We start from the raw sequence: 20,972 nt of genomic DNA on the forward strand, positions 1-20,972 counted from the left end.
TGGCAGTCGATTTAATTAACAAAACATATATATCTTTGTACATAAAAATGACGTGTCACGTTGTTTGTCCGCGATGGACTCCTAAACTATTGAACCGATTGCAAATTTGATTTGCACATTGTGTGCGATTTGATCCAACTTGAAAGATAGGATAGCTTACATCTCAATTTATAGTCGCAATATTATTTTATTCAAGAACCTTAGCCACAGCAACGCGTGGCCGGGTCTGCTAGTAGGTAAATATGTATAAATATAAATCAAATAATATATAAATAGATACCATTATATAGAAAATATATTTAGAATCTTTAAAAGCACTATATGACAAAGGTTTGTGGTAGAATTATGCATTAAATTACCTATAAATTATTACTATTAAATATATATTAAAGGACCTATTACTAGCTGGTCCCGCGACTTCGTCCGCGTGGAATTTAACATTATTTTTCCAAAATAAAAGAATTTTCTAAAACAAAAGTAGCCTAAGTTACTCCTTATTACTTCAGCTACCTGCCAATAAAAGTCTTGTCAAAATTGGTCCAGCCATTTCAGAAATTAGCCAGTACAAACAGATAGACAGAAAATATTGTAAAAAATGATATTTTGGTGTAGATATGTACCGTATTTATATTCATATGCATGTAGTAAGAAATAGTTATTTAAATATTACAAACTGACACTCCAGTTTTATTTATATGTATAGATGTGTTAAAACAAAACTAAAAACTTGACGTTCATAAGCGGCTAAAATGTGCTACATGAATAAATGATTTTTGAATTTTAATTTTGAAACATCAAAAAGCTAAGAGCCGAGTTTATTGTCAGTTGTTCTTAGCTCTTAAGCACTCCGAACTGATGGTAGATTTGACGTAGTGTTGTATACAAGATTCAGATAAGCGATCCCAAATTTGAATTAGTTATAAAATTCTCATTTATTCTCGAATAAGTGAGAATATATAAGTTAGATCAATCCTAACTGATATTTATCACTATGAAACGCAACATATAATATAAATTTTAATACACTTTACTAGCTGTGCATGCGGTTTCATCCGCGTGAAATGTATTCTGTTATTCCTAACTTATAGGTTATTCGGATATATCGACGACCTCGGTGGTCTAGCGGTCTAGCACACCGCTTTACGTCCGATGGTCGCGGGTTCGATTCCTCGCACGGCACAAACATTTGTATTCATGAGTATGATTGTTTGTATCGGTCTGGGTGTTTTCTATGTATAATAAGTATGTATTTACGAAAAAAAATATCTATTAAACTTGTATCAGTTATCTAGTACCCATAACACAAGCTTTAGCTAGCTTAACTTGGGTCTAGATGGCGCTGTGTGAATTGTCCTGAGATTATTATTATTATATAAGCTATATTACTGTAAAGTTTTATCAAAATCTGTTCAGTTGTTTTTACGTGAAAGAGTAACAAACATCCATCCATACTCACAAACTTTCGCGTTTACCCTTGCATTTACTGGTTCAAAAGTTAATTAAATTTATTTTTTTCCGAACTAGTTGTGCCCGTTACTTCGTCCGCCTGTAAGTACCTACCTACTTTTATAAACTTATATATTGATGATAATCAAACGACTACAATAGATATAACATGTAGGTATACGTATAGGTATAGGCAGCGTCATCTATATTTTTTTTTATTTTTGATTGGTACAGTAATATTGATAATTAATAGATTGGTCAAAATAATAGTAACTAAAATCCGCTTAATCCGGCTATCACGTTTCCTATGCTTAACTCAAATGTTCAATGCAATGTATTTAATGACTTAATGTATATGGAACAAAGCTTATATTGGCATTGTGGTGTCACACGACGCGCCCAATACAAATAACATAACAACAATAGATATAACATGTAGGTATACGTATAGGTATAGGCAGCGTCATCTATCATTTTTTAATTAAACTAGCTGTACCCGCGACTTCGTCCGCGTGGAATCTAACTTTATTTTTCTAAAATAAAAGTAGTCTAAGTTACTCCTTATTACATCAGCTACCTGCCAATAAGAGTCCCGTCAAAATCGGTCCAGCCATTTCAGAGATTAACCGGAACAATCAGACAAAGATTGTAAAAAATATTATTTTTGTATGTACCGTATTTATATTCATATGCATGTAGTAAAAAACGGTTACTTCAATATTACAAACAGACACTCCAATATTATTTATATGTATAGATTAATTAACAATTAGTATGTATATATTGTATTTAAAATTATTGATTTTAAATACATAAAAATTATTGAGAAAAATATACTGAGGGGTGATCCTTTATAGATTTTTTGTTTCTAAGATTTCTTTAATCTAATTATAGCTATATGTAGATATCGATATATAACAATACATATATTTATTTATTTTATTTATTCTTTATTGCACTTTTAAAAATTGTACAGTTTGGAGAGCTTAATGCCATATGACAGTCTCTACCAGCTAATCATTACGTAAGAACAGAAAGCGGTTGATGGACAGTGGTGAGAAAGGACCTACCTATAAATTTACCTAACATAGGTAAATATATATAAAAACTTTCTCCTGTAGTCGTATTTCGTAATTAAAATCACATTTTTTTATACTTCAATGGCGGCAAATAAGCATACGGCTCACCTGATGGTAAACGGTTACAGTAGCCTGGACGCCTGGGACATCAAGAGTGTCACGTGCGCGTTGCCGACCCTTAAGAAACCTTAATATACCCTTCTTGAAAAACCCCATGCTGTAGTCTCGTGAGAAAACCTCGACAGGTAGTTCATTCCACAACCTAAGTGTACGTGGGAGGAAGCGCCACTAACACCGTAGGTACTGTTCGAGACCACTTAGATCTTATGCTACGTTTACATTCAGCCGCTTCCCCTGCCACTGCGCTGCTGGAAATATTACCGGGCGACAACTGAGCGAGAGGGCTGAATGTAAAAACACGCTGCCACTCGCGCTGCCAGTTCTTTTACTCGCGCACGAAAAACCGACAATCGAGGGAGCGCTGGGCAGCGCGAGTGGCAGCGCCGATGGCATGGGAAGTGTTTCCACTCGTGTTTACACTCTCGCGCTGCTCACTTCCCTGCCCACTCGGGCTGAGTGTAAATAGACATTAGCGTGTGGGGATAAATTCCCTGTCGATGGCGAGCGGTGCGATGGTAAAATCTTTATATATAAATACTAGCTGTCCCAGCAAACGTTGTTTTGGCCTTAAAATAAAAAAAAAAAATTAGGGGTAGTCCACCCCTAATATTTAGGGGGATTTTTTTATGATGATGGATGAAAAATAGACGTTGGCCGATTCTCAGACCTACTTAATACGCTCACAAAATTTCATGAATAGAATAGAATAGAATAGAAAATCATTTATTCAAATAAACTTACATTGAAGCACTTTTGAATAGTCATAACATTTTTTTTTTAATCTACCGCTCATTCGTAATGCTGTCTCATCACAAGAAGAACAAGCAAGAAACTTGTGTGTTGCTCTTTTAAATAATTTATTCTTACTTACAATTTAAGTTTAAGTGTGTGAATACATAACCAACTGGTTAAACAATTAATAAGAGGAAATCAGTCATAGTGATTAGAGCAGACCAGTCCCTACAAGCAGCACCCGTTCACGAGTATGACGGATGAGCCAGCCATCACTGCGCTCGACCATATGAATGAGAATCGGTCAAGCCGTTTCGGAGGAGTATGGGAACGAAAACTGTGACACGAGAATTTTATATATAGGATTGCGTGTCACGTTGTTTGTCCGCGATGGATTCCTAAACTACTGAACCGATTGCAAATTTGATTTGCACATTGTGTGCGATTTGATCCAACTTGAAAGATAGGATAGCTTACATCTCAATTTATAGTCGCAATATTATTTTATTCAAGAACCTTAGCCACAGCAACGCGTGGCCGGGTCATCATCATCAGTCCACTGCAGTCCACTGCTGGACATAGGCCTCTTCCAAGGCACGCCACTGTGCACGATCTTCAGCCCTTCTCATCCCGTTACTACCCGCAACCCTACGTATGTCGTCGCTCAGCCTAGCTGCAGGGCGTCCTACACTACGTTTGCCAATTCGCGGTCTCCACTCTAGAACACGCCTACTCCAGCGATCATCAGTTCTGCGACAGATATGACCAGCCGGTCTGGCCGAGTCTGGTAGTGTTAAAAACTATAGTGTAGGTTACATACAAAACGTCAGTGTTGTATAATAAATATATAGGTACTTACCAGATAAATCTGCTCTGATAAAAAAGAAGCAATTTTCGCTTCGCATTTAATATATGTAAAGATACTTAGCAATAGATTAGATATGGATATTTTGACAGCCTCTGTGGTCTAGCAGTGTAACCGCAGCCTTACTTCCGATAGTCGCGGGTTTGATTGCTCGCACGGCACAATCATTTGTGTTCATGAGTATGATTGTGTCTGTCTGGGTGTTTTCTATGTATAATATGTATGTATTTATCTAGTATCTAGTACCCATAATACAAGCTTTAGCTAGCTTAAGTTAGGTCTGGCTGGCGCTATTTGAATTGTGCTGAGATTTTTTTTTCTTCTCGGCTTTCAAGCAAGCAAGTACATAACAATGTTATATTTTTACGTAAATATATTTACTATGTATGTCGGCCTAGTATAATAATAATAAAGAAAATTTCTTTAAACAATTAAAGAAATTTTCTTTATTCTTCGCGGGTTAGAATAGAATAGAATAGAAAATCATTTATTCAAATAAACTTAATTTAAGCACTTTTGAATAGTCATAACAATTTGTTTTTTATCTACCACTCGTTCGGAAAGCTGTCTCATCACAAGAAGAACGAGCAAGAAACTTGTGTGTTGCTCTTTTAAATAATCCTTGTAAGTTTACATTTACAAGTCGAAACGTGTGAATACAAACTACCAACAAGCACTAATTTTTGGGTCAAATATAATCATGCAATAAGATTAAATCAGTCGTAGTGATAAGAGCAGACCAGTCCCTACAAGCAGCACCCGCTCACGAGTATGACGGATGAGCCAGCCATCACTGCGCTCGACCATATTTTCTCGTTCCGTTCGTATTAGAAATCAACCCGCATATTGAAGTAAAATATTAGTTATTAATAAATCATAAATGTTAAAGAGTTCACGCGTAATATGAAACCGTTCTATTCATTGGACCCCTCTACAGCTGAATATAAAGTGACATAATGAGCGCTTTCATAAAGCGCTTTCATAAAGCGCTTTCATAAAGCGCTTTTTCGATGCAGTGTTGATTATCACAGTGTTATGTTATTTATTTTGTTTTATTATCTTGATGTATAATTTCAGAACTTTACTTTTGATCTTAACATATTATAAAATGTCGTCGCTTCTGCTGTCTGTTCGCTTAGATCTCTTAAACTACGCAACTGATTTTAATGTTTACCAATTGAGGGACTCGAAAGGAAGGTTTATACCTACCTGTGTACCTGTAATATTTGTACACCCGCACGAAGCCGTGTCGGGTAGTTAGTATTATATGAAATTACTAGCAGATCCAGCCACATGTTGCTGTGGCTAAGATTCTTGAATAAAATAATATTGCGACTATAAATTGAGATGTAAGCTATCCTATCTTTCAAGTTGGAGCAAATCGCACACAATGTGCAAATCAATTTTGCAATCGGTTCAGTAGTTTAGGAGTCCATCGCGGACAAACAACGTGACACGTCATTTTTAATTATAAATATTAAGATACTGTCGCAGTTTTAATTTAATGCTTATTAAAGTATTTATGAAATCATTAATATAAAACAAAGTCGCTGTCGCTGTATGGCCGTCCCTATGTATGCTTAAATCTTTAAAACTACGTAACGGATTTTGAGGCAGTTTTTTTTAACTGGTAGAGTGATTCAAGAGGTAGCTTTATATATATAATACATATACACCCGCGCGAAGCCAGGGCGAGTAGTTGTATAATAGGATTGGATTGGATTGGGAAAAAAATAAAATTGTAATGTAGAAATTTGACGTTCATAAACGGCTAAAATGTCCTACTTACATGAAGTAATGATTTAGAATTTGAATTTGAATGAAATCAAATCACAAATCATTTATTCCTGTAGGACATTGTAGCTTTAGCTGGATATGAACGTAATTTTTTTTGTTGCCGTACTGTCCAGTTCAGTAGACACATTCAGTTGAGAAGAACTGGCAAGAAACTTAACTGAATTTGTTTTTTTAAAGCAAGTTTACCTACATAAGTACCTAGAACTTATGTAGATGTTTATGTCTAACATTAAGTGAATATCCTGTGCACGAACAACCATGTTTTACTCTGTACTCTTTTTTATGCTGAATAAATGATTATTATTATTATTATTCCCATGCATTGTTGTCATTCAAGTTGGTAATCGTTTAGTGTAAATTCTGCTCAGTAAATACGATTAAACTGATGTTCTGAATTCGAATATATATTACAAACATCAAGACAACGAAGTTCGTGTCAGTTTTTCATGAAGCGAACTATTTTCAGAAATTTCGGTAGATTTTACTTATCATAAGTGTCTCTAACAGACCAACATACATAAAGAGGTTTTGATTTATTTGTTTTGAATCGGTTACGGTTATTTTTGTAAGTACCTATGTATCGTTAGGTATATGGTTATATTCAATTATTGTATTTAACATTTAATTTATTGATACTGCAACTCGAACGTGTCACCCCTCGTCCATAGGCTACGGTAACTATTTACCATCAGATAGGCCGTATGCTTGTTTGCCAACATGGTAGTATAAAATATAGACTTGATTCGTTTAAGTTTTTTACGATGGTATTTCATTCCGATTCGTTTTCAAGTTTTTACCGAAAGACGTGAAAAATAGTCCGTTTTGCTAAAAGAAAGTGTCATTTTCTAGTTTTTGAGATTGTTTAATGTAAGTTTAACTCAAAATAGATCATTATTACCATAGCAGTAGGTAAATCTAGAATAGCCATAGTCAAAAAATATCTTATAACCATAAGAATATTTCCTTGAACACACCTTCAAATATTATTAACACATACTCCGCGCAGCAACTGTCACTTCACTTTAAATCAGCAAAAAGTGCAAAAAATAAATCTATCGTAAAAACTTATCGATAACCCGAAGTTGATGTACCGTCAGCTCTAATCTTTCATGCCCCGCCCCTTTCCACCCGCCCACTGTCGTATCAACCAATCAGAAGACGGCGCGCCTTCGCAGGCCGGCTTTTATCTTCACCGCCTCGAATACTTTTAGTGTTGGGAATGAGTTTTTTGTGTTTACGTTTTTTTCTTGTTTGCGTTATGGTATAATGGCGATTTCGAAATGCGGCCGTTAGGATTTTGCAATGTACTCTCACGCGATGGTGTTCCCCTTGTGATTGTAATTTAGTATCTACATAATTGTTAGATCGATCTTAGGCAACTGTCAGATCGGATAATTCACAGGTGGGATGCTGCATCTGGCTAACTGTATACTTATTCTTTTTTATATTTACCTTAAATAGTTACATACTCTATACTTATACATAGGCATGTACGTCCTACCTAATTAGTTTTTATTAATCTCATTTCGGAGTTTTAGGACAAACACAGGTCTGTACACGAGTAGCACAACGACCTATTTTAACTGAGTTATATTACTTTAGAACCATGATTATGCCCCAGACAATAGAATTATAGGTGGGTCATTGGAAATATTCGCATTTTCTACAGAGTAATAGTATAATAGAATATAGGTTAGACATGTTGTTAACTAGATGGGTAGGCCAAACGCACTACCTCATAGTTATTATACAGGGTGTAACGGAAAGGGTATATCAAGCCAGAGGGATCACATACAGTTAGTCATTTAAAACCCTTTGTGCATACTTTCTGATCAAATATAATACTTTAAACAATATTAATTACTATTTTTTATTTACTTTTTTAAAACTATATATTGAACTTACATACAAACGATCAATTTAAATGGTAAACAGTAACCGCATCTACAGACACACACCGTGCACCTTACTAAAATAGGTCCATTGTGACGCATGTGCTACTCCTAATACATGATCATTCTTGAGAATTGCGTGTCGCAGTATTCAGAAGTAACCTAGGTAGATAACACTAACATTATAAAACATTGTTTCAAAACATTTTGAAACTTAACAATGTTTTTTATTAAAACATTTTTTTATTAATCAATAATAATAATTTGTATTCTCGTCACAATAAAATTTTATCGATCAATGTACCTCACTATTATAATTTTATAGAAATAATTACGCATTCTGTCCTTATCACACGCATATGACGCGTGCATCTCTATTTCTTTTTCACAATAGAGACGTGAATCGAATATCGGAAGTAATCAATATGTATGTCGATTAGAATCATTAAGTCAATTTAGTGGGGAATAATTATCGAGTTTCCATGTACGTAAGTAAATTGTTGTATACAGTATGTTTATTTACGGACTGATAACTTTTGGGGCGTTTCGGTAGATTTCGTGCGTACTCTGTGTGTAATTGGTCTTTTAAATGTTCTTTCTTTGTGTAGACACGAGTGTTATAATAATCGTAGATAATTATTTAAATACTAGCTGACCCTGCGAACTCCGTTACACCTCAGTAATAAAGGAATTTTGAAGTTTAGTTACGCAATAAATTTCTGAACGCACCGTGTTTGACAGTTTATATGGGAAATTAAATTGAATTTTACTATTCTCCATGCAGTTTCTTCATATTTTATCACCGTTTAAACCTTCCCTGGACTTCCACGAATATATCAAGACTAAGACTAAAATTAGCCAAATCGGTTCAGCCGTTCTCGAGTTTTAGCGACACTAACGAACAGCAATTCATTTATATATATATAGATTCAGTGAAGAGGCCTGTTAATGTAAGATGTTTAATGCTTAGCATAGATTTACCATCTACCATCGTATATATTTTCAGTCGTAATTTTACAGACTTTCTTCTGTATTAGATAGATATTTCTTTCTTTCTTTTCTTGCTACTTAGTATATAGGTAGTTACTAACAGACGCGGCAGATATAGTCCTACACGGAAAGGCAGCGCCACCTTCCGGATCCAATTGTGTTTTTAAACCATTAAAAATTCATTAAAAAATTGAAATATACACAAAAATTTCATCGAAATCAGCCTAGCTGTTTAGGAGGAGTTAGGTCACAACCACACGTACAGAAGAATTTAATTAATTAATTAATTGTGAAACATTAATGTCCGCATTTAATTAAGGATACATAAATATCAGGAGGTAGACCACACAACGACGTAGCGTCAAAGAAATTTAAACCAGTTGGAACGTATCACAGAATACAATAGAATTTAAATTTTAGTCACAACACAACTTAACATTCCGACAAACCACCGGATATGCAAGCGTAGCATACTGATGGTGTGCTTAGCTATCTAACACTTATTATTTATGCTGTCCTAGTAATGTTTATTCATGGAATTAGTGGTCATTGATGACTGAAGTTCTCTCATGATCATGATTACGATCAGATCGAGTCTTCCATCGAATAATGATGATCGTTGCAGGGTAACAATACTATATTGTCAGTTTAGACGATGTATATTACAGACTAGATGTGCCCGCGAATTCGTTCGTGTAGTTATCAGTTGATAGTATAGGATAGTAGAATATTTAGTATGTCTTACTGACCATAATTGTATTACCTTGAGGTATATAGGTAACTATGCCCCATAATGATTATTAATATTTTTTCAACACACTTGCTCATAAACGAGATCAAATTTCACCGGATACACAAAGCTGCATAGCACACGCGTCCGTTCTACGCAAATAGTGAAGTTATATTCCATAACAGCACTATTTGCTATTTTCTCATCTTAATTATAATAGATATTAGGCAGTGCGCTGATTTAAAAAAGTTAAGTAAAACAGCGGGAAAGCAACAGAACATGAACAAAGTATAATATCATGATTTTTATTCTGTTTCATCGCAAGTGTGTTGAAAAACGTCGTACGATATACGTCCGTATTTAACAGCCGTTGAGTGTGTTTGAAAACTTTTGCGTTTTCTTATTTTGTATCTTACGATTATTTGCAATATAGGAACCGTTTACAAAACTTATCCTTTTCTTGGTGTTACACTTGATTGCATTTGAAACAGTATCTTAAACAGTATCTATATAAAAAAAATGAATTTGACAAAGAATAAATTTCAATAGTCAAAAAAGAACGCGATTAGTAATATAACATGTATTTCATATTCCAGCTCAAATGTCCATGGAGAGCATGATGGTGGGTGGCATGGGAGTCGGCGGCGTGGGCCCTGTCGGCGGTGGGGTCTCGTCTGTCGGCGGCTATCAGCTGGTCCGCGAGCCCACCACCGGCACTTTGCTTCTGCTACCAGCTCCGCCGGATCTACCTCACACCGTAGTCTGGGGCGGTGTTCCCTACCCGTCCGCCCCACTCCTCTTACCCCCAGCACCGCACCCCTCTCATCTGCAACTGTTGCCCGGCGACCTCCTCGCCTCAACCGCAACCTTGCAGCACACCCATACGCATTCAACCAGATTAGTAACTCTAGCACCCGCGCCTGCCCCTCAACCACATCCGACTCATACAGCTGATAAAAGAAAAATAATTCAACCTCTTCTAACTCCTCACGCCCTAATAAAAATAGAACCAGAACCGCCACAGGAGAAACCGCAACCCCAATTTGCCCCAGAACCAGTGCAACAACCGATTCTTACAACAACACATCTATATTATCAACCGGATTACTCGGAACAAGCATGCAGAAGTCAGGCAACATCTCCGGCTGCACCACCAACTCCACCGCCAGAAGTTCCCGAGGCGCCAGCCCATAAAGATGCCTCTAACCAAACAGATCATATTGACGACGAAGATGACTCACCAAATCACGCAGACGAGGATGAAAGAGATGTCGCGTGTGTTGGTGTTGCTCATTTTCCAGAGGAATCTACTATGGTACAAAGTACGACAGCATTATTGCAGGCTCCACCTATTGATAGTGCTGAAGAATCGTCTTCAGAAGGTCTTGCAACTTCGGCTATGGTTGGTGCTGTAGAAAAAGCTATAGATGCAATAGAAAGAGATGAAGCACTTGCAGATAACTCCAGTAGCGGTGGGTCTCATGATTTAGTGATCGATACTGCAAGTACATCGCCAATGTCCCATGCAATACCACAACCGCAAACAACGCGACCATTGGTAGACGTTAGTGGACTGGAACTTCTTTCAAATAGCATAGAACAATTTGAAAGAACTACACCTGGTAACAGTATGCCGATTTTGGATACAGCAATGCCTTTAACAGTTGACACGAGGAGTACTTCAAAGCTAAACATAATGATAAAGTCTTCACCAAAATCTCCACCTCGTACTGCAGAAGCTGAATCCAGTAGAAGATTTGACTTCCCAACAGTTGAACCAAGTACTAGTGAGAGAGCCAAACCTTCTCTTGATGGATTGGGTTTATTATGTGCATTAGCGGAACAGAGATTTATGGAGGAAGTAGTGGAAAAGCCTCCAACATCTTTGCCTATGTCTTCCCAGTCGTTTATTAAAAGCGAACCTTTGCTCAGTCCCACTGATAGAGAAATGTCAGCTGAATCGTCTAAAAAAGAAAGACACAGGCAAAAGGATGGCGACTCTTCAAGTGAAAGAAGAAGAAAAAGAAGCCGCGATAGAGAAGAGAGATTTAGACATAAATTGGAAAAAATTCGGCGCCACAAACGTGAAAAAGAACAAGATGATGCGAGGAGTAGCGGTGGTGTGTTGGAAGCCAGTTTGCGGCGAGTTACTGCATGTTCTTGTGGAGCACTGAACTGTATGCATACATCAAATATCCCTTCGGCTCATGCTCTTGTCAATGCAATGGAAAAAGATATGCGGGAACGGATCCAAGACTTGCAGCGTAAATATGATGAGACGAGAGCCCAGTTAAAAGCTTTAACTCCGCCATTACCTGCACTATCAACACCTTCTACGCCGTCTACTCCTGCGCTATCTCCAGATTCAGATAGAGGTTCTTCAAAAAAGCGTAAAGTTGGGAGACCGCGTAAAGTTTCCAGTCCAGATTCTACTGAAACCATTGTGGCCAAGAAACCGAAATCAAAGAGCAGTCTCGTTGGCTATTTGTTAGCTAAAGGCAAACTTAAAGGCGGTATATTGTGTTCGAGAGGAGAACCATCACGAGAAGAAAGCACTAATCGTACCAGTAAGGTGCGTCCGAAATTGAAAGCAGAACCAATTTTGAAAATGCATTCAGAGGAGGAAGAAACCGAATGGGGCCTTAATAGATCTGCTAGTTCTTCTATGGAGAGTTTAAATGAGGTGCGCCAAAAGAACCGAGAAAAAGTAGATCGGTTAGTGCGGAAACATTCGAGAGATGATTTACCTGAACTTGAATTTTCTATTCGGAGGGCGAGTGGATCAAGTGAAAGTGATAAGGAAAGGCGTCGTGCAAAGAAGAGGCGAAAGAGTGTAAAGCCCAAAGATCGGACTAATGACGCAGTAAAAGAGCCCACACCACAACCAGCTCAACAAACAATCTCGAAGTGTACTTTGACAGAAGACAAACTGGACTCTTCACCTCGGGTACTAACAGCCATGGGAGGCTTATTCTATGCTGGAAAGCTGAGCGCAGTGCAGGCTCCAGATGTATACGCTATTACTTTAGATGGAGAGCGAGGCAACAAACCTCATATATTATCTAGAGAAGAGACTTTAAGGGATGCTGTAAGTATACTTAATTTAGAATCATTAATATAAAACAAAATAGTTTTGATCAGATTATAGCGATTTTAAATTGATTTGAATGCAATGGCTTTACTTACGATAATTGTGCATTGTCTATTACAATTATGCGGAACAAGACTCTTCTTTGTAGTTAAAATTATATTAAAATTATTTATTACATATGAGTGGGACAGCTTCAAATATTACGTGCAGGTTTTTGAGGGTATTTTAAAAATAAAATATATTGTATGTATTTATGTTCTTGTAATTTCAGATTTTGGAAGTTAATCCAGTATCAGTGTCAGAATTACCGTCTGGTACAAGAGTGTGTGCATACTGGTCGCAGCAGTATCGTTGTCTGTACCCTGGCACTGTAGCCGTGTCATCTCCAGATCCACACGATGATAAATTTGTGGCTGTAGAATTTGATGATGGCGACTCTGGTAGAATAGCCATTGAAGATATAAGATTTTTGGAGCCCAATTACCCAGTAGTCGGTAAGTATTACATATATTATATTATCACCAGGTACAGGTACCGTATAGATCGTTTCTTTTCACTTACCCCGGTAGTTGTATCTTTTCCATTTCTTATTGTCTATATGCTTGACATTTTTCATGAAATAATATGTATTATTTATTGTTATGGGTTTTTTTTTCAGTTAATTTTGGTGATAACAATTTCTTTCAGGTTTTGACTTAATATAAATTAAAATATACTTATTGTTTATGATTACAGAATATGAAAATCCTCTATTTACTCTTGGAAAACGAAGACGAAATACCAGTGTCAGTACAGAAGATAAAAAAGCAGGCGCTTCTACTAGTACTGAAACAAAGCCATCCACAACTGATGCGGCACAGAAAGAAAAAGAGAGTGAAGACAGACATAGAGATCGAAAGAAGTTAAAGAAACACCGCAAAGAGAAATTGAAACGTCATTCCAGCGAAGAAGATCCGAATTCAGATTATATTAAGAAAAGAAAGAAGAAACACAAATGTTGCGAAGAACACTGCAAACATCGAAGACATCATAAGAAACATCACAGAAAACACAGGAAGAGACATCATTCAAGCTGCAAGGAGCAGTCGAGTTCATCAGGTGATGATCATCAAAGGCATAAATCGTCATCTGATTACATAGACTCAAACAAATCAAATGAAGATTCCGTTGATTCCAACGATAGATTATCGACGTTGATAGCTGTTGAGAAATCTCCGAATGATAAAATGAAGACTGTTATTAAAAAGGCAGTGCTGTCCAAGAAAGCATTGGTAAAGAATGCAATTTTAGATTTCAGCAATTTGGGAAATATTGCATTAAAGAAAGACGGCGAATCTAAAGATAATCTGAAAGACAGTGGGATAGGTTTGGAGGAAGAAACTCCATCGACATCAAACTTTGATGGGAAGAAGGTAATAAATCAATATTTTTTTAAATATTTCGTGTAATGTATTTTGTAGATACATAAATTTATTTAATGTACTGATGCCTCTGGTTCCTGTATAGCAGTTTTTGGGTATTTTATTCGTGGTTGAGTTTGAAAATTTCATGAAATTTCTAAATTTTTTTATAACATGGTTTATATTTTTATAGCCTTTTATAAATTTGCTCTTAGTATCAGTCTTCGAAATGGTTATTAAAATAACAAAAAGTAGTACACCCAAAAAGAGACATGTAACTTTTTTACACTATGTATTTTTTTTTATTTTAGTCTAATACCAATATGTCCTTAGTGATAAGACCCCATTTTGTGCTTAATTTTATTTTTTGAAGTTTTAATTTTGCCATTATCATCATTGCCTTGCCTTTATCCCATTATTTGTGGTCGGCACAGTATGTGATCTCTATCGGCTGTCATATCTGAGCATACTCTCCTTTTCACACAATCAATCTTTTTAGGGCGTCCTCTCCCTTCCCATCCATCCACTTGTTCTACATAAATATATTAAAGAAATTAAGTTACAAATTGTATTTTCTTTATAGAAAACAAAGCGTCGCACCGTGTCATCAACGTCATCGGATGGCGGCGCGGGCGGTGGTGGTGGAGTCAGCAAGATGGCGGCCTTCCTGCCCGGCGGGGCTCTCTGGCGCTGGCTGGGCGCCGCGTACCGCCGCACGGCGCGGCCTCGCCACCGCAAGCTGTTTTACCGCGCGATACAACGCGGAGAGGAGACTCTACATGTAAGTCTCTTGTTTTTATGATGTCTTAGTTCATCAATTCATCATCATTGCCTTTCCTATCCCATTAATCGGGGTCGGCACAGTATGTCATTCTCTTCCACTGATCTCTATCGGCCTTCAAATCTGAGCATACTCTTTTTTTACTCATATCATCTTTAACACAATCCATCCACCTTTTTCATGGCATTTTATAAATACCAGAAAGAGTATAGTTACTGTCATTATACTTATTTGCACAAAACAAGTAAAAAATAATTTAAAATTATATCTGTATAGGAATTAATGCAAAATATAATGTAATATTGTACATACATGAGTTTTAACCGTACATAATTCTTAATTTGCAGGTGGGAGATGCAGCAGTATTTTTGTCGACTGGTCGGCCGGACCGACCATATATTGGGCGGATAGTAGCGTTATGGGAGGCACGTGGCGCTATGGCCGTACGAGTCAAGTGGTTCTACCACCCTGAGGAGACCATCGGCTGTCCTGAACCGTTGCATTATCCGGTTAGTATCTAATTATTGTCTAACATTGACATTTTATATCTTTAATTAATCTTTTACCATCGCATCTCTCGCCATCGACAGGAAATTCATCCCCACACGCTAAGAGCTCAGTGGTCTCAGACTGTACGGTTTCTCCTGTGACACTTAGATTGTGGAATGAACTACCTGCCAAGGTTTTCTTGGGAGACAACAGCATAGGGTTTTTAGAAATATTAGGGTTTCTTAAAAGTCGGCAGCCCGCACGTGACACCGTTGTCGCGTTGTGTTTCTGGCATCCAGGCTACGGGAACAGTTTACCATCAGATGGGCCGTATGCTTGTTTGCCACTATCGTAGTATAAAAATAATTAACTGGAAGTTGCAAACAGCTTACGTTCCACCTGATGGTAACTGGCAACCGCCGCCTATACAAGAACAGCTATGGACATCACCTTATCACGTAACGCCCGTGGTACCTATCATATTTTGCCATTTCGAAGTACTAAGCTATCATGACCTTGTACAATACTGTAATTTTACTGACATATCTTTAAATCGAAACGCTTACTAAATCAGCTAGGCGGCTGTAATAGGTAAAACTGTAGGTAAGCAAATAACATACAATCTGTCTCTCTGAAACGGTTCTGCACATATATCACATCTTGGTCATAATTGATTAGGTCAAAGTAATATTTCGACTTTTCAGAAAAAAAACTAGGCTAAAAGTAAACACAACCTAAAGGGCATGCCCTTTAGGTTGTGTTTACTTCACAATTTAGAATATAGACAGTTTCAAAAGAGTTAGTGATTGCACTAATAAAAGCTTACGTAACAATAACAAACTGATTTTACCTAAATGTCGTTTGGCTAAAGTTAGTAATTCGTTTTATGGCAATTGCGTAAGGTTTTACAATAAAATACCAGAGTCTGTTATAAATCTGCCAGAAAAAAGATTTAAATGTCAAATAAAACAGTTCCTTTGCAAAAAAGCTTACTATAAAATTGAAGAATTCGTTAACGATAATGTTTTTGTTTTGAAAATTTTTAAATACATAGCACTGACAATATTATCTGATTACACTAATAATGAGTGCGTAGCGATTTCTATGTTGATTATCGCATGCCTCTTACTTGTTACACTGTAATTATTTATATAAAAAAAACATCTATTAAAAAGAGCAACACACGAGTTTCTTGCTCATTCTTGTGATGAATCTGCATTCCGAATGAGTGGTAGAATCAAAATATGACTATTCAAAAGTGCTTGTAATGAGTTTATTTGAATAAAGATTATTTCTATTTCTATTTTATTATTAAGGATTGTGAATTTTTGTAATATTAAAAAAAATTAAAATAATTCTTCAACTTGTTTTTTCCAGGGAGGCCTGTTTGAATCCCCACATACTGATGAGAATGACGTCCAAACAATCTCACATAAATGCGAAGTGTTGCCGCTCGCGCAGTACAAGGAGCGCATGGGCGACGACCCGGTCAAATACAGCACTGTTTATGACAACAACGACGTGTACTACCTGGCCGGACACTACGACCCCACGCCGCAAACTCTACGCCTCGAACCCGATATACCTTTCGCCAGCAAAACTCCCTAACTGTTATGATGTCCTGGTACAATCGCTGCTAAAATGATGACAATTTTCTTTTACAGTCCAAACCAAACGGCCATGGTGTTCGTCAAAATGAAATGTTTCATGAATTTATCAGTAACGTAGTTAAGTTGAGTACACGATTTTAATATCTCGATGTTAGAGTGTGTTTCAGTAGATTCCTTTGCGATTTGTGTATTTTAAACTTCTGGAATATTCAGCGTAGCTTCGAGATTCATCTATACAGGTCTTTAAAGTACAATGTAGATTTTTGAGGCTCAATTTGTGGCAATTTTTCACTTACCCGTCCTTAGAGGCGACTATTTCCGTACGATAAAGTTACCCTTGTTACGTTATTTTAGTGGTATACAGCTTGGAATGTTGGGTTTCTCGATTTGCACGGGCCGAGTTTGTGTACGATGGCTGGTTACGAGTTACGGACGATAGACTATGTGCGGTCAAGAGATCGGTGATATGTGATTTATTTTTTATACGTATAGCGCTGTAATCTCAGTGTATTATAGGTAGTCGTATCCCAATGTATATTATTATATCTCCTAGATTTTTATGTATACCTAGTTGTCTTGATATAAATGTCTATTATCTTCGAATTGCAATACTGTCTCAACTAGTCCGTTACTTTATTCAAAATTATCCAGTGTTGCCCTCTCGTTAGGGTGGACATTTGCATAGAGTATCTTATTTCGCGTAAAGTTCTTGGAGCTGTTTGTTATATTATATTGTTTTTCACTGATTTTATATTATTTTTGGTTGATAATTTTATGTTGAAGTATACTTTATATCTAAATGGTGCTAGATGCTTAATACTATACCTTATTTGTCTGTAGTTAAGTCTGTAAATAGATTGAAATGTAGTCAGTATATAAGTTTACCTGTTTACTGTACTCTTTCGTAACGATTTTAGGTTCGGTAATCTGCTTTGTCTAAAATGTTGCCATTTATTTTTATTAAATTTTGCTATTTACTTTTTACTCGTATAGTTTCTACAGGGTATGATCGGAGCCCTGTTTTTTATCCTTATCACTCATATCGAGAAGGTACTGAAAGGACAGGGAGGTAGCTAGGTCGACCAAGGGTAGGAAAGTAGGTAGGTTTTGTACGAAGTGGCCAATGGTGTTTATAAGAAAAGATGGAAATTCAGCCTTATTGTCGTTAATGTTGACACGGTGGGACGTAGTTTGTAATTTACTTTTTGTATTTCTAGTAAGTTTATTATGTTTCTTTATATGTGTGGCCGAATTACAGAATTTAATCCAAGAGCTTGAGAGCATTTGGGATAACGTTCTCACTGTAAGGGTATAAATTATTTTAATAATTAATTATAGCATGCTAAGTACGATTATTATCACCTGGCAGGCATCAAACCTGCAGGTCATTGGTACATATTTTTTATATTCAAAATTTAAAGAAAAACTTGTCACTGAAAGCTTGTCATTTTAGTACGATTTGACGGCCTCGGTGGTCTAGCGGTTTAACACACCGCTTTACTTCCGATGGACGAGGGTTCGATTCCTCGATGTACTAACATTTATATCCATGAGTAAGATTGTTTGTGTCAGTCTGGGTGTTGTCTATGTACATATTTCTATCATGTATAAGTTATCCTGAGATTTTATTATATATACACTAGTACTATATACCCAGCATATATATACTTTCCCCTTTTTGTTTGTTGTAATCGTACTTAGTGACCCTTTTGTGACCCTAAAATTTTTTTTTTTCGAATTAATCTAAAACTGTTGGCCGCTGCTGGCCTTTACAGCTTCACCGGACGATAGGGGAGAGTGCAGATGGCACTCCAAACCAAAGGAAGGACTTATGGGGCGGCTGAAGGCCAACTCCCGTCTGATGGTTACGACTTTAGTCTGAGGGCACCGCTAAGGTATCGATCCTCAGCTCAGGTTGTAATTTCGATCACCGTTTGAATTGGACGGGATATTATACAAATGTAGTTATTACTATTATAATTTGTAGCGTTATAGAAAGACCATTACCCAAATGGTGACGGGCTCTTAGACTATACAGGCCATCTATTGTAATAATGTTTTGCGTGCATCGTACTTTGTTATTATTAGGTTATTGTTTATTTAATAGGCCTTAGTTCTAAGTGTACCTTTCACTTTCCAATTTATAATCTAGTACACATATTGGAAGTATAAAATTATAAAGACAAAAATATTATATTGTGAAAAATAAAAATGTACGAAAATGAGGATGTGGTATTTTTGTATCGTCTTAAAGTGACTTTTATTTTTAAAAGTGAAAATATCTGATGCAAAGTTATTATATTGTAAGTACAAACTTGTTGAACGAGAATGGCTCGGCCCAGTGTATGTATACTAATATGGTGAATTCAATAAGCTTACAACACACTTATTTGCGTGTAACGGAACGTGTTTAAACGAGGCAAAATCCAGTGAATTCTAAATTCAAATTCTAAAATCATTTCACGTAGGACATTTTAGCCCCTTATGAACGTGAAATTTTCTATTTTTTTTTTCTCTCTACCGTCCAGTTCAGTATATAGATTTGAGATTGAGAACTGGCAGGAAACTCAATTGAATATCTAGTAACTATAATAGTTTTTTTCCCTATTTTTTTTTATTGTAGGAATACCTACTACTATTATTACTTAATATCTTTTATTATAAACTTTCGTCATTGAGCGAATTTTAGATAGAAATACTTTTTTTTTTAATATTTTTTATTGAGGGTTTTGGGCTATTGTCAGGTGTTAAAATCTGTAACACTGCGACCTGCATAGATCTATTGTGCTCGCCCTTTTAAAGTTCTCTACCTAGACCCGTAAGGGACAAGAATTGTAGGATATTCTTAGGAGCGATGGTTTTTATCTCAGGATAGAGGGTTTTTTCTCTAAGGAATATCGCTGGAAATAAAAATATATATTTTTTTCTATATAGGAATCTGTATCTTAACGATTTCTTATAAGAATCGTGTTTTCACAACTGTATTCCGCCACAGAGTATAACATATATACAGAGTGAAAACTTATCAAAGTTTTCACTCTGTATATATGTTATACTCATATACACTCTGTGTATATGTCAGAATGGGCACTGGTTGATACCAGTGCCCATTCTGAAGAGTAGTGACTGTTGCGTTCAAACGTTATAACTAAGATCAGTAAAATTGATATCAGCCATTTTGTCTATGGACTGGAGATGTTTAATATATTTTTCATACTGTGAATGATTTGAATAATTAGCACTTTTTGTAAGTATAAATTTACACTCTCATTTATCAATATTTTTCTTACTGTTGATGATTTTGTTTAACTAATTATGTTTCGTGTTGTATTTTTTTAAACGTGCAATAAAGAGATTGCAGTGCAGATTGTAAGCATAAATTTATACTCTGTATTACGCAATATTATATAGTTTTAGATTAAGAGCTATTATTGACAGTTATAATCGGTTTACGGATAGTACTGTCTCTACAAATGCCAATATTAACTGTACCACGAGAATTATAGTGTTGCTATAAGCTATGATTTTTAACAGTTATTGCTATTCAAATGCTGTTCTATAAAAAGATTATGTCATATAATTTGTATGAGAAAGTTAAAAATATTCTAATATTTTACTATCGTGAGGTGTAGTGATACTGGATTTCGTCTTGTTGTAACAACTTACACTCTATTATACATAAGTGACATTGTTGTGCCGATATTGATGCGATTCTGTTGTAAGCTTACTGAATTATCCTTCTTGAAACCATTATAAGGGGAAGCCATAAAAATATTAGATTTAAAGATTAATAATATATCAGCATTGATAATATAAAGATTATAAATAAATACGCTTAAATAAAATATTTTTGGCTGAATAGAGTGTTTTATTTGAAAAATATATTTTATAAACATGTAAACAATAATTAATATTTAAATGTATAATAAATTAATTAAAAGGAAGCACAT

The 20,972-nt window shown here is 36.0% G+C and overlaps 1 protein-coding gene across 1 annotated transcript in view; it reads left to right on the top strand.

The window, feature by feature from the left end:
* LOC131846244 (protein winged eye) overlaps nt 1–17,113 on the top strand; it is a 142,081-nt gene extending 124,968 nt beyond the window's left edge. Inside the window, exons 9-14 of the mRNA XM_059195500.1 lie at nt 10,248–12,739; nt 13,014–13,236; nt 13,478–14,154; nt 14,726–14,923; nt 15,271–15,432; nt 16,790–17,113. Coding sequence (XP_059051483.1) covers nt 10,248–12,739; nt 13,014–13,236; nt 13,478–14,154; nt 14,726–14,923; nt 15,271–15,432; nt 16,790–17,020 — 3,983 coding nt within the window. The 3' untranslated portion in view covers nt 17,021–17,113. The remainder of the gene's footprint in view (nt 1–10,247; nt 12,740–13,013; nt 13,237–13,477; nt 14,155–14,725; nt 14,924–15,270; nt 15,433–16,789) is intronic.
* The last annotated feature ends 3,859 nt before the right edge of the window (nt 17,114–20,972 follow it).

The sequence above is a fragment of the Achroia grisella genome, unplaced genomic scaffold (genome assembly GCF_030625045.1).
Source record: "Achroia grisella isolate CSIRO2021 unplaced genomic scaffold, CSIRO_AGI_Agris_v1 utg509, whole genome shotgun sequence".
Lineage (NCBI taxonomy): Eukaryota > Metazoa > Arthropoda > Insecta > Lepidoptera > Pyralidae > Achroia > Achroia grisella.